This window comes from Eubalaena glacialis, chromosome 2 (assembly GCF_028564815.1).
Source record: "Eubalaena glacialis isolate mEubGla1 chromosome 2, mEubGla1.1.hap2.+ XY, whole genome shotgun sequence".
NCBI lineage: Eukaryota > Metazoa > Chordata > Mammalia > Artiodactyla > Balaenidae > Eubalaena > Eubalaena glacialis.
This window is the reverse complement of record NC_083717.1, coordinates 195,102,954-195,116,743: the sequence shown is the minus strand read 5'-3', so window position 1 is coordinate 195,116,743 and position 13,790 is coordinate 195,102,954. Positions and strand designations below refer to the sequence as shown.

The 13,790-nt window shown below is 67.1% G+C and overlaps 1 protein-coding gene across 1 annotated transcript; it reads left to right on the top strand.

The window, feature by feature from the left end:
* The first annotated feature begins 1,385 nt into the window (after positions 1 to 1,385).
* NUDT14 (nudix hydrolase 14) lies at positions 1,386 to 8,894 on the top strand. The gene is given in 6 exon segments (XM_061182928.1): positions 1,386 to 1,466; positions 4,503 to 4,546; positions 5,159 to 5,223; positions 5,425 to 5,662; positions 8,655 to 8,716; positions 8,719 to 8,894. Coding segments are annotated over 6 exon segments (666 nt in total).
* Positions 8,895 to 13,790: the final 4,896 nt, after the last annotated feature.

Genomic DNA, 13,790 nt, shown 5'->3' with positions numbered 1-13,790 from the left:
CCATGGAATAATCCCACTACTCTGAGACCGCCATGCTCCCAGGAAGCCCAAGCCAGCCACATTGAGAGGCCACGCTCAGGGAGACGGCCAGCCAGCCACCCAGCTAGGGCACCAGACATCCTGGACGTGCATCCCTTCGGAAGATCCCATCCCAGCTGCTCCCTGACGACACTGCAGAGAAGCCCCAAGGGGGAGCCGCCCAGCTGAGCCAGGGCCATCCACAGACCAAGACAGAGAGGAACAAAGGGGGGCTTTAAGCCACGAATTTTGGGGGTGCTTTGTTACACAGCAATGGATAACGGGGACATGGGAGTCAATTTCAAGCCCACCTGGGCTGTCCCCCCGGGGCCATAGTTCAGAGAGCAGGTGCAGGTCAGGGCTCAGCTGCCCCACCCCACCATTTGTGCCTGTCCCTGGGGAGGCAGCGGCCGCATTTGAAGCAGGTCCTTGGGATCCACATCCAAGCAAGGAGGGGGCCCTTCCTCAGCAGGGAGGGGCTTCTTGGGGGAGGGAAGAGCAGTTAGTTGCCGGCTGAGGTGCAGCCCCGGAGACAGAGAGCGGCAGCTCCTCTCCGTGGGGCAGGGGGAGACAGGGGGACAGTCGGGTCCAGGCCAGCTCCCCGCCAGCCCGCCGGAGCCCCGCGGGGAGGGCCTGGCTCTGCCTAGACCCTGGTCCCTCTCCCTTCCCCACTCAGGCTCCTCTCACCTTGCCCTCTTTCCAGAGCCTTCTCTCCCTCCACCCAGGGGCCCCTAGAGGTGTAGACACTCTCTCCCCACCACGGCGCACGCAGGACCCCGTGCGCAGCCCCCAATCCACCTCTGCCTTCCTCCTCTCGGGCTCGGCGGCGAGGCAGCTGTGACCGCCAGCTTCTCTCTTCAGGGCCTAGTCGCTCCTTCCCTGGAGGCCCGTCCCCGCCCCGGACGACCCAGTCTCGGGGTTTGGTCAGCCCCAGTGGGGGAGGCATCCGCTCAGCTCATCCCCCCTTCCCCCAGACTGCGCTGCGTCTCTCTCCCGCCCAAGTCACCCCCCCACTCCAGCACCGGCGATCACCTCTCAGACCGTCCCCTCCAGTTGCGCCCGTCCCGCCCTGCCGCACACTCGGCTGATCCCCCCCTGTCGCGGGGCCCACCTGGCGAGCCCCCCGCCCTGCTCACGCCCTGCGCGGCTCCGGGAGCGCCCCGCGGTCACGAGCCCCCCACCTGCACGGGGACCGGGGCAGGTGCTACCTGCGCGCTGGGCCCGCCCTCCCTGCTCGGCGCCGCCCCGCGCCGCCCCGCCCCGCGCGCACCGGGCATGCCCAGAGCCCGGTCACACGCCCGCCCGCTCGAGTCCTGAGCGGACCCTGCCCGCGTCCGCCCCGGGCCCGCGCTACCCCGCGCGCCGCCATGGAGCGCATCGAGGGGGCGGCCGTGGGCCGCTGCGCAGCCTCGCCCTACCTGCTGCCGCTCAGGCTGCACTACCGCCAGGTGAACCCGCCTTCCGCGGCCCGACGCCGGCCCCAGACCCCGCCCACGCGCCCATGGCCCCGCCCATGGCCCCGCCCATGGGCTCGTGCCCCCGCCCCGCGGGCCCCGCCTCTCAGCCGAGCGCTCTGCCCGAGTCCGGGTTCGCAGACCTGTTGAGCGCCCGGCTCTGGGCAGGGACACCTCGGGGGACCACTCATTCCTCCAAGGAGGCTTTGCTGGGCCCCGGCCCTTTTTTGCGGTGGGACGTATCGGGCGCCCCGGGGATCAGGGAAAGCTTCCCGGTGGTGGTGGTCTCCGTTCTGGGCAGAGGAGGCCGGCGAGGGAGCTGGTGAGCACTGGAGAGCCTCTCCAGGTGGGCTGCCTACCGGGGCGTCACCTCCTCCTGCCGGCCCGGGGAGGGAGCGCAGGACCACACCGCCTCCCCTGGCGCTGTGCAAGTAGCAGGCTCACAGGAAACACTTGTTTGTCCAGTTCGGCCCCGCCCTCTGCTTGCCGCTGCACCGAGTCGCTCCACGCCGTCCAGGTGAGGACTGCACTCCTCCGAGGCTGGTGCAGGCCCTCCCTGCCCCTCAGTTAGGACAGGTGGTGCAGGTCTTTGGTGCCCCTCTGCCGGGCCGTCCCTGGCCTGCAGCATCCTGTGCCTCCCCTCCTCCCCAGGCCCCTTACTCTCACTAACCTGTGAAGCCCTCTTGACGCCCAGCCTGAGAGAGGCTGCACTCCCCTCCCCCCTCCCTTGTCGCTGCTGTCCCGTTGGCTCTAGGGGACAGGGAATTCCTATCCCCAGGATGGACCCAAGTTGGCAGCACCGGCCTGGGGCAGAAGCCGGGGTTGGTTGAGGGGCAGAGTGCAGGGACACGGAGGTTGCTGCCCTTTCCCTGGTGCTGGCCTGGGGCGGGGATGCCTAATTGTGGCTGCACAGCCTCCAGGGGCTGGGGCTCTGGGGGCAGCAGGTGGGCGCAGGGTGGTCCAGGCACGTAACCGCTGTGGCACGTGCGGTCCAGGCACGTGGCCTATGGCTGTGGCACCCTCCCCCACTTCCTGTGGAGTGTGGATGGATGCTGGTAACCAAAGCTGAGGTAGGCTGCGATGGACACAGGCTGGGGGCTGGGGTGGTGTTTCCCAGGGGCCATGGGACACTGGGCTGGGTGGTAAGTGTCACTGAGGGGCATCTGCAGCCTTTGGTCAGTAGCCGCCCATGGCCAGGGGAGATCTGGTGGATGGACAGACAGACCAACCAGAGGCAGGGCACCCGCGTGGCTCTGAGGGGGAGGGGGCTGTGTTTAAACTCCAGTCCTGTTCCTCCCTCCCAGGGCCCTGGAAGATGAGCCAGGCCTGGGTCCTGACCCTCTGGGAGGGGCTGGCTGGTCCTCAGTGGGCCCCTCTGGACCTTCCCCTGCACCCTGCCTTGGCTGGACCTGAGGGTCTGACAGATGTTTTGATCTTGATCCAAGAGGGTACCTGAAACCAGCACGAGGTGACACTTACCCTGAGGGAGGCAGGGGACACAGCTGGCACATGGCAGACTCGGGGGCAGGCCTTCCCCGGAGCTCGTCCTGGGGGGTGGCTGGCCCTGGGGTGGCCAGATTGCAGGCAGGCCCAGGCTTGCCTCTTGGGGGTGGTGCCTCACAACGGCCTCCCGGGCAGCCCGACCTGCACAGGACAGGACATCGGCTCTCCCTCCCGCTTGGAAACCGAGGCTACTGCCCGTCCAGAACACCTCTGCCTTCAGGCCCAGCTCAGACCAATTTTCCCAGCTCCCCTCAGACCAGCATGTGGGCCTCTGCCTGTCGGGGCCCACTGCTGGGAATGCCCTTTCTTTTCTGTGGGGCCTGGTGCAGTGTCACCTCCTCCAGGAAGTCCTCACACAGGCTGTTCCTTAGTGTCCTCCCTCTTTTGCAGCCCTGGTTGCACTTTCGGTGTCTCTGGTGCTCAGATCCATGTCTGCTTCGTGGCTCGGATGGGGCCCCAAGTGTGGGGCCAGGAGCTCGCCAGGGCGCGGGGCTGACCCAGTGGCTGAGCGGCAGTGGGCTAAGCAGGCCGGTGGTGGGCGTCCACAGGGCTGGGCTCTAGGGCCCCAGGGCCAGCCCCGTCCTCAGAGACCCCTGGGGGAGGGGTCAGGGCCAGGCGGAACAGCCCGGAGGACGGGAGCCTACCTCACTTAGTGGTGTCCAGCTGGCAGGGTTCTGGCCCCTCATGCCCCCTGCCGGCTGGAACCCCGTTAGCATCGGTTCTGGCCGCCCCCGGTGGTGCTGGCCCAGGCCCTGGCCCCCCGCACTGCCTGTTGTTCACTGAATGCTGCTCAGAGCCCTGGGAGCTGCTGGGACAGGGTGTCCGGGGTCGGGGAGCAGGAGGGTGGAAGGAAGTGACAGAGCAGGAGGACCGCAGGACACAGGAGAGACAGCCCGAGACAGAAGCCGGGCCGGGGAGAGGGCCATCCACTGTCCAGTCATCATCGCTGAATCATCACGTCCTGCGGGCTGAGCGCCTGCCCGGCGCAGGCACACCCTTCCCCAGCTGCTCCCGGGGCTGCTGCGCTCTCAGGAGGCCCGCCTGCCCCTGCTGCCCTCCTGTTGCCCTTTGTCCAGTGGCCCAAGGGAGCTTCAGCAATGAAAAGCTGATCTCTGCTCTACCCACTTGGGACCCCTCCTGCCCCTCGCCCCGACTGTCAGGACATGTCATGCCTGCCTCTCCCCCACACCCCCGCGGTCCTTCCCACACTTGGTGACAGCGTACATCTCTCTGCAGCTTCTCATGCTCAGCTTGTGCTGGCTGGCGGCTCATGCTGTGCCTGGGACACCTTCCCACCCTTTGCCCCAGTTTTCTGCCTCACCCCTTGAGAGCATCAGGCTGTCCTTGACTTCCCTGCCCACCCTGGCGGCTACCCCCTCCCCGCCGCTGCAGCTCCTCGCTCCCGATGGGCCCGGGCCATGACTGGCCTGGTGCAGTGGGTCTGTGTGGCCTTCTCACTCCCTGGAGCACCTCCACCCGCGCTGCCAGCCCTTCAGCCCTCCCTGACCGCTGCCCTGCCTCTTGCAGAATGGTACCCAGAAGTCATGGGACTTCATGAAGACCCATGACAGGTGAGGGCCCAGCCTGGCTGGCCGCCGGGGAAGCCCCAGGCTGACGTCTGCAGGGACACCGGGCCCAGGGGCACAGAGCCCCACCCGCCTCTGTGTGTCTGAAGTCCCCACTTTCCCTGTCCTCTCACTGAGGGGTCAGCCCGAGGCCTGGAGCCCGAGCTGGGTCCCAGCTCAGGCCACCTGGACCATGGTGGTGGGCAGGCCCTCTTGGACCTGAGAGAGGCTGCCCAGGTGCCCTTGCCCCCGAGCATCGGGAGTATGGGCCGGATGGCAGCGTGGCTTCAGGAGTGTGGCTGGCGGCAGCTGGCCAGAAGGGGCCACGTGTCCCGTCAGTCACCCGCCCTCAGCTGCTTCTACCCCCGGCCTGCCCAGCTGCCCAGCATGTCCTTCCCACCCCCCGGTCCCCGTCCTGCCAGCTGGAATACAGGAGGCCTGGGTCCTAGCCTGACTGTGTGACCCTGGCAAGCTGTGACCCAGCCTGGGCCTCAGTCTGCCCATCTGAGCAAGGGACACCACCTTCCTGGGCTGTGGAGGAGAGGAGGTGGGCTGGGCCCCCAGGGGGGTGAGGTGAGGGGGCTGCTTCTATGCTGAGCTGGGTCCCTCCCCCTGCAGTGTGACCATTCTCATGTTCAACTCTTCTCGAAGGAGCCTGGTGTTGGTGAAGCAGTTCCGGCCAGGTGAGGCGGCCCAAGTGGGGTATGGGGGGAGGGGAGGCTTGCAGGCTCACGTTCAGGCCCCTGGGGTCCTAGGGTCAGAGTGCAGACGTGGGGAGAGGGCTCTAGAGGAAACTGAGGCCCGGCAAGGGGGTCCGGCCAGAGCGCGTCACGTGGAGCTGGCCACCACAGGGCGGTGACCGCGGTCTGCCTTCCCCCGACCAGCTGTGTACGCTGGCGAGGTGGAGCGCCTCTTCCCGGGGTCCCTGGCCGCCGTGGACCAGGACGGGCCCCGGGAGCTGCGGCCCGCGCTGCCGGGCTCGGCAGGGGTGACGTTCGAGCTGTGCGCCGGCCTCGTGGACCAGCCCGGGCTCTCGCTGGAGGAGGTGGCCTGCAAGGAAGCGTGCGAGGAGTGCGGCTACCACCCGGCCCCCTCCGACCTGCGCCGGGTCGCCACGTACAAGTGAGTGGGGCTGGGCCCGTGGGCCTGCGGGGCTGGGGAAGGGCCGTCTGCTGCCAGCGCAGCCCAGGGGATGGGACGAGCTGCCTGGGAGGCAGTGAGCACCCGGTTCCCAGGGGTGTGCAAGCAGGGCGATTGCTCCTTGTTTTTCAACCTTCCCACACTGGGGGAAGGTTGGACGGAACGCACCTCAGGGCGTGATCTGGGCTGGAACCCGGGGCCCTCAGGGCTGGTCCTGCAGCGTGCTTGGCCCCGTGCCCTCCACCGCGGCGGGGCCGGCTCGGCTCCGGCTCTGGGTGGCAGCTGCTGCCGACAGATGCCTCTACTTCCTGTGGGATTAAGCGCCGAGCGCTGGGGGTGGGGGTGAGTCACAGGTCTGCTCTGACAGCGGCTCAGGGGCGAGGGAAAGGCCGAGTCCTGGGCTGGGGTTGGGGGGCGAAGTGCGGCCCGCCCCCGCCAAAGCCCAGGTGCCCGCCTGCCCCTCATTCCCCCCGTGAGGCCGGCAGCTGGGGCCGTCTTCCCAGGGCAGGATGTCGGGGTGAAGCCCACCCTTGGCCTGAGGATGCCGCGATGGGTCCCTGACCTTGGTGAAGTCTGGGAGCAGGAGGAGGGTCTCACGGTGTCGCCCTGATGCTGAGCCCCTGGCGGCCTTCTCCAGGGGTGGAGGGACCCTCCTCAGTCCATCAAGGGGCCGCTCAGTGTTGGGCCTGGGCCCCCTCGGCGACACCCAGGGCCTCGTCCGGGCGCCCCCGGCCTGGGAGTGGGGGGGGAGTTGACCTTTAGTCCGGGGAACTTAAACGTGGGGTTTCTACACCAAAGAGCCAGACATCTTGGTGTGAGGGGCCTCAGTTATCTGCAGGCGTCCTCCGCGTGGCTGGCCAGTGGCCACTTGGCCTCTGAGCCTTTGGGCTGGGGGTCCGGGGGGTCGGGAGAATCCAAGGGGCCTGACCTCGGGTAGGGGTTGAGCCAGCGGGCAGGCCAGGAGGAAGGCAGGTGGAGGTGCCCTGGAGGGTTGGGGTCCCCCGAGCAGGTGAGTCTGGGTGGAGTCCTGGCAGAGGGGCTGCATGGCAAAGGCTCAGGGGCAAGGGGACAAGCGGCCCTGGCCTCTGGGCTACGGCCTGATCCTGAGGGTACTGGGGAGCCAAGGAGGGTTCTGGACAGCGAGTGGCCTGCTCAGACTGCATTTTAGAGATGAGGATGGCTGGCTGTGGGGAGGCAGGACCGGACGGGGCTGGAGTGGGGGCCAGGGCAGCTCTCCCCGGGAGCCCGACGGCGGGCTGCATGAGCAGGAACTCGTGCTGCCCTGTGGTAGGGCCCACGGCTTCCTTCCGTGGCCCCGGGGGTGAGCCAGGCCACTCACCTGCCCGTCCCAGGTGACAAGGCCCAGCGCTTGTCTGAGATCCCCCAGCTGAGGACGTGATTGAGTGAGCAGGGAGAGGCAGTGCCCGGCCTGGCCGGGCACGTTCTTCTCGGCGCCGGTGTCCGTCACACGCCGGCGGAAACTGGGACTGGAAACCCCACAGACCGCTGCTTCCATCAAAGGCGCAGGCTGTAGCTGCCGGCGGAAATGGGCTGTCAGGAAGGGTCCGAGGGTGATAAGGGGCCGGAGGGCGGAGGAAGCAGCTGGGTGAGGTCAGTCTGGGTGGGGCCCCCGCCTGGGGGTGGGAGGCTTGGGGAGTGGGAGGGAAGCTCCTCCAGCTCTGCTCCTTGCCCCAAGTGCGGGGCGCACCTCCGGGGCCGCTTCCACCCTGCAGGCCCCGGCTGGCCTCAGCTAACCTCCTGGGCTGGCCTGGGGTCTCCCTTATCCCCTGGACGTCTCCCCAGACACCCTCTGGCTCCCCTCTCCGCCTGCAAACCATGCTCAGCCCTTCGCCTCCTGTCTGTCACCCCGTCCTCATGGCCAGCAGTCACCATGGCTGTGCACTCCTGACCTCCACCGGCACCAGTCTGGGCCCCTGCCCTCTGCCTGGGTGCCTGTGCCCCTCCTGGTGGCCAGAAGCCCCCTCCCGGCCACCACCTAGGGAGGGAGGGGACTCCTTGACACCCCCCTCCACCCTGTGAACCCTGGTCCTGGCCCTGGGGACCTCGCCCCACCCTGCCGTGAGCCCCAGCCCCCCACCCAGCCCAGAACAGGCGTCCTGCAGGTGCCCACACGGGAGTGCTCGCAGACCCAGGCTGCACCGGCCAGAGCCCCGGGTGCGAACCGGGGCCCGCTGTGCGGGGAGAGGCCTGGCTGAGGCCCGGCGTGAGCAGAGTGCTGGTGCCACAGAACCACCTGCCGGACTCAGCAGCTCCCAGCGACCCCCGTGTACAACCTCACGGTTGCTGTGGGTCAGCGGTCTGCTTGCTGGGGACTTGGCCCACTGCTCAGGGTCTCGCAGCCTGACCGCCAAGCTGCGGTCAGGCGTTGGCCAGGCTGAGGTCTAATCTGGGGCTGAGGGTTGTCTTCCCAGCTCCTCGTGGCCGTGACTGAGGGCTCTGTCTCCCGCTGGCTGTCCGCCGGGGGGCCCATGGTCGGCTCCTAGCCCATAGGCCCTGGCACGTGGCCCTCTTGCAGCATGGTGGCTTACCTTGTCTTCAAGTGTCTCTCTGACTCTTTCCATCTCTGACCCCTAAACTGGCAATGAAGAGCTCGCCTGATTACGTCAGGCCCACCCAGGATCATCTCCCTTTTTGATGAACTTAAAGTCACCTGATTAGGGCCCTTAATTACATCTGCAGAATTCCGCCTTCATCACCTGACCTAACCTCATCACGTGGGAGCCTATTCACGGTGGGAGGTCACATCCAACATGTTCCTAGGTTTCCCCCACACTTGAAGGGAGGGGATTACACGGAGCGTGTACACCACAGGGGGGCATCTGGGGGGCCGGGGGCATCCTGGAGCACGCCTACCAGGCGCTGGAAGGAGCGGACGAGAGAGGGCTGTGGAAGGGGCAGGGGTGGCCAGCGGGGCCTGTGTGGATGCCTCAGCAGATGCTGTCTCAACCCGTAGGTCTGGTGTGGGAGTGGCCGGCTCCAGCCAGACCACGCTCTACGCAGGGGTGACAGATGCCCAGCGGGGGGCCCAGGCGGGGGCCCGGCCGAGGGGGGCGAGCACACTGAGGTTGTACACCTGCCCCCGGATGGCGCCCGGGCCTGCGCAGATGACCCGCATGTTCCCAAGACCCTCGGCGTCATCTTTGGTATCTCGTGGTTCCTTAGCCGCGTGGCCCCTGGCCTGGGTCCCCAGTGAAACTCCAGGGTGTCTGGACGAGCCCAGTTCTGGACACCTGCCCTGCAAACCCAATAAAGGCTGGTGTAGCTCTAGCCTGTGTCTACTGACTGCGAGCTGTGACCGGGGTGGGCTGGGGGGCAGGGGAGGGCGCGGTCTACGTGGAAGCCCCGCAGCTCCACCGGAGCGGAAGCCTCGGCTGCAGGTTGTGCAGGGGGCAGTGGGGAGTTGGCGGCTGACAGAGGGCTAGGCCAGGCCCCGGGTAGTGCCACAGGCTGGGGGGGGGCAGGGAGGATGGTGCCGTGCAGTGCCACTTATGCGGGTAGGAGAGGTTGGGGACGGGCTCAGCCATGTCAAGCACTCAGGGCCCACTGGGTACTGGGCAATGGATGGAGCTATGGCCTCGGGAGTGGTGGCTGAGCCAGCCACGTCAGGGGAGGATGCGGACAGACCCACAAGGCACGTGCTCCCTGCTTCTGGGGCCAGTGAGGGGTCCCCTCCCTGACTGGGGCTCTCAGTAGCCCTGTGTCCCCTGTGTTGGTGATGAGGTCTCATCCCACCTGCCAACCTGTGTGTGGTGTAGCCTGAAAGCCCCATAGGACCCCTGCCTTGCACACTGGCACGCACTTGGGGCCGCAGGAGGGCTGGATGTCTGCTCAGCCAGGCACCGAGTAAGATCTCTGTACATAACGGGTGGGCTGGAGCCCACCGTGAAAAATGTGTGCTGGTCACCATGGTCATGGGCATTTGTGGGCGTGGCTGGGCCATCAGTTGGGGATGAGGGCCCAGCCTGAGGGCCAGGCAGGCTTCTTGGAGGGAAGGCCGGCCTGACCCCTTCTGAGGGTGGTGACCTGGCCTGGCCTTTTCCCAGAGGCCCCCAAATCCTCTGGTCAGCCCCTTGGGCAGTGCCCTAGGGGATGGGAGGGGGGCAGCCTGGGTCATGGCCCACTGACCCTGGAGAGGGCAAGGTGTCCAGGGCATGCTGCCCGACAGGCAGGTGAGCCAGCCACGTGGGAGCTGGAGTGACCAGGAGCTTTGCCGTGAACCTGACTTTGTGCCCTGTGCCCAGTGTCCCCTGGGACTGGACCCTGGGCTGGAATGGTAGAGGACGCCAAGGCAGGACATGCTGCCCTGGCTTCTGTTGAGACCCTGCTGTCAGGTGGGGGCACTTCCCCGGGGCTGAGGTCCCCCTGCCCTCCTGTGCCCCCCTGCCCCGCCCCAGGCCCACCCCAGGCCCACCCCAGGCAGGCAGGCACTTTCCTTCCCGCTGGCCTTCCCGCCGGGAGTGGCTCAGTGCCAACAGCCCCCCAAGCCTGGCATTTGAGGCTGCCTTGGGACAGCTGCACCCAAGGGGCCCACTCAAACAGCATCACCTGTATGCAAATGCCGGCTGTGACCCAGGTGGGGCCACCCAGGTGGGGCCTCCTGGGAGCCCAGCCAGGCAGTGACACGCTGCTGGGGAGGGGCACTCAGGCGTGGGTGTGCGTCCAGGGGGCCGGCAGGGTCGCGCTGCACTGGGGTCTTGAGCAGCCCAGCTCCGCCCCATCCAGAGGAGGCCTAGTGGGCCGCCCCGGGCCCCAGGACACCTGGAGAATTCCCAGGGCAGCAGCTCTGCCCAGCCTAGAGCCGCCCCACCCTGCCTGCGTCTTGTGGACTGCCTGATGCCCACCTCCTGAGCTCTGCTGGCCTTCTGGGCTGGGCTGCAGGCGCTGCCCAGCATCTCAGAGGGGCCCCTAGTGGGTACTGGCTGGGGCTGGGGGCTCTCCGTGCCCCGGGGAGCATGCCGGGCTCCAGCCTGGCGGGGCGGCGGGGGGGGCCCGGATTGGGTGCAGTCCAGCCCCGCACTCTGCTCGGCAGCCCGATGGGGCGGGTCAGCAGGCACCACCGCCGGACCTAATGGAGCTGGCATCGATTTCCCGGCACAGGGCTGGGGGGGCTGTAACCGGAAACTCCCCTCCCTGGCCGCTATATTTAGCACCGCAGAACACGGGCGGAAGTGCAGCTCACTCCCGAGCCCCGCCGGCTCTGTCCAGACGCCCAGCAGCTTGTACCCCGGCCTGGTCCTGAAGCCCCCTGGCCAGGCGGAGCAGCCTCCACCTCGTCTGTGCCTTGTCCGGCACAAGTTGAGACCCATCCCAGAACTTGCTGGTGTGGGGAGCTTGGAGAGGGAGCCATTGGGTCAGCGGGCGGGTGGGGCGGGGAGACTGAGGGGTGTTGTGGCCCAGTGGGCCCCAGAACAATGCTGGGGGTCTTCCTGGAAGAGTCAGGGCAGCCTGGCCCAGCAAGGGAAGAGGCAAGAGCCTGGCTGCCTCTGGATCTCCAGCCCTCTGGCCCAAGGGGTGCAGAAATCCCTGTAGGAGGGGACCCCAGGAGGGAGGATCCCCTCTGCCAGCAGCCCCAATGCCTGCCCCTTCCCTCAAGCGGCCAGCTTCCTGTCTTGAAACTCTCCTGGGTCCCTTAGGTCTGGGCTGTGGCTTCTAGGGGGCAGGAGGGGGAAGGGGACCATGAGCGCGAGGGGGTTTCTGTGCCCTGGGCCAGGAGGCAGGGAGCCCGTCCCACTCCCAAAGGGCCTGGATGGAGGCAGATGGGGCTGGACCACTGTCTCCCCAGGCTTTCAGGGCGGGCAGGGGCTCCCTGTATCCCTGAGGCAGGGTTGGCCAGTGGGAAGGGCTCCAGGGCGGCCGCATCCCCTGGCAGGTTGAGCTGGAACCTTGAGATGGGTGAGCATCCCTCACTGGTGCCTTCATGCTGAAGACAGCCCTGAGCAGGGCAAGAGCCTCAGCTGAAACGCAGCAGCTTCTGGAACCGGCCACACAGCAAGCCCGGCATCAGCCACACCACCCACCGTGTGAGCTAGTCCAGGCCATCGTCTCCTCCCACAGCTGGCCAGGAGCAGGAAGCTTCGGACGAGGGAGGGGCACACGGGGGGGGGGGCTGTTCTCCAGATTCCGCCTCTTACTGGCGCTGGAAGTCCCCCCTCCTCCGCCCCTCCATGGCCAGGCCCTGGCCCGGCCACCGGCCCCTCTCGTTTGCACTATGGCAGTGGCCGCCTATGGCCTCCCTGCTGACCTCGCCCTGTGCTGCCCCTCCCCCCAAGCCAGGGATCTTTGTGACAACGTAAATCACAAACGTGCAGCCCAACCCAGCTCAGCTGCTTTCTGTGACTTCCCGTCAGTCTTAGCAGGAAGACTCTAGCCAGGCAGGCCCAGCACAGCCGGCACTCACCACCACCTCCAGCCGCCCCCTCTGCCCCTCACCTGCTCTGCCCTGGCCATGTGTTCTCCTCAGCCCCAGGGCCTTTGCATGTGCTCTTCCCAGCCCCTCACCTGGCTGACCCTGGCCTGCCCTCTGGGTCTTAGCAGGCTTCTTCCCCATGTGTTGCTGCATGCCTCACCCTTACAGTTTGCTGTTCTACATTGTTTGTCTATGTTCTCTGCCCACCCGTCCCTCAGTCCCCACTGGGAACTGCCTGAGGGTGGGCAAGGGCTGTGTCTGCCTTGCTCACCGCTTGACTGAGTGCAGGAGAGCAGTGGGTGGAGGACAGTGGGCATGGGCAAGGTTGGAGCCCTGGACCCCTGGGACAGAGCCTCCAGTACTCAGTACTGTCTCTGGGCCAGAGCAAAGAGGAGGAAGCCTCTCCCCGGGGAACCCCCTGTCCCCACAGCAGTAACCGCTGCCCACCCTCAGGAAGAAAGCAACTGGAAGGCTCTGAACACAGCTCACATTCCCTTATTTGGTGGGGGTCACTGTGCATGGCGGTGCCTGGCTTGTGTCCTGCCCCCTCCCAGCCTACAGAGGGGCTCAGGTAGGGATGGGCGCTTGGAGTGAGCAAAGCCAGGCCCACCTCTTTAGGCCCTGAGGCCTGGCCCCGCAGGCTGGGCGGTGAGACCAGGGCATTAGGTCCTTTAGGCTGCTGCTGCACCTACATACCCTAGTGTGAGAGAGGGCAGTGCCCGTGCTTCTGCGTTCCTTCTGCCATTGCCCTTGCCCCTGAACCTGGCCTCCTTCAAAGCTCTCTTCCTCCAGGAAGGCTTCCAGCACCCGCCCCCCCCAAATTGTAGCAGTGATTAGCTCCAGGCAGGGGCTGCACTCCCAGCATCCAGCCCAGGGCCGGAGGAGCCAGGGGAATGAAGAAAGCCCAGTTACTATGAAGTTGAGCGGGAAGACCCCTTTGGACCGAAGCGGTATCCCTAACGGCCAAGGCGAGCTCCAGCCTTGAAAGGAACGCTGACTGGCGGAGAGGCTGGGTTGTTTGGAGACAAGGAGCCTCGGAGGAGGCGAGGCGAGGTTACTCCAGTAGAGGGCAACAAGGTGATGACAGAGGGTGGGATATGGCGACCGGGAAAGCAGCAGCAGCCTCTTTCGGCGGCCCTCACCTTGTCCTTTTGGGGGTGCACCACCGTCCTTTATTCGCAGCCCCCCGCCCAAGCCCCGACACCCGTCCTGGGCGTTCCTCGAAAGTATGGCCTGGCGACCCCCGCACCAGCACCGAACTGGGCACACAGTCCGCTTGGAAGAACATTCGTTCCCTGGCTTCCTGACCCGCCGGCAGTGAGTCGGGGAGGGCCGGGGCGTCGGAGGGGAGCAGCGCCCCCTGCGGCCGGAGTGGAGGTGGTAGGAGCGGCACGGATGGGGGCACTCACGGGGGAAGGGGAGCGCGCAGTAGGGCCGGGCAGGCTCGGGTCCCAGGGCGCGCCCGCCCCGCGTGGGGCCGAGCCCTGATTTGTGCAGGAGGCGGCATCTCCTTTGGGACCGCGAGCAGCGCGGCGGCGGCGCACCGATAGGAGGGGACCACGGCGGTGACCTCAGGGGGCGCCCCACCCCCTGGCTCCTGATACCCGGCGGGGCTCGGGCGAGGGGAAGCCGCTTTGCGGCGCCCGGCCCCGCTCTCCCGGCTCGGCGGAGGCTTTAGTGGAT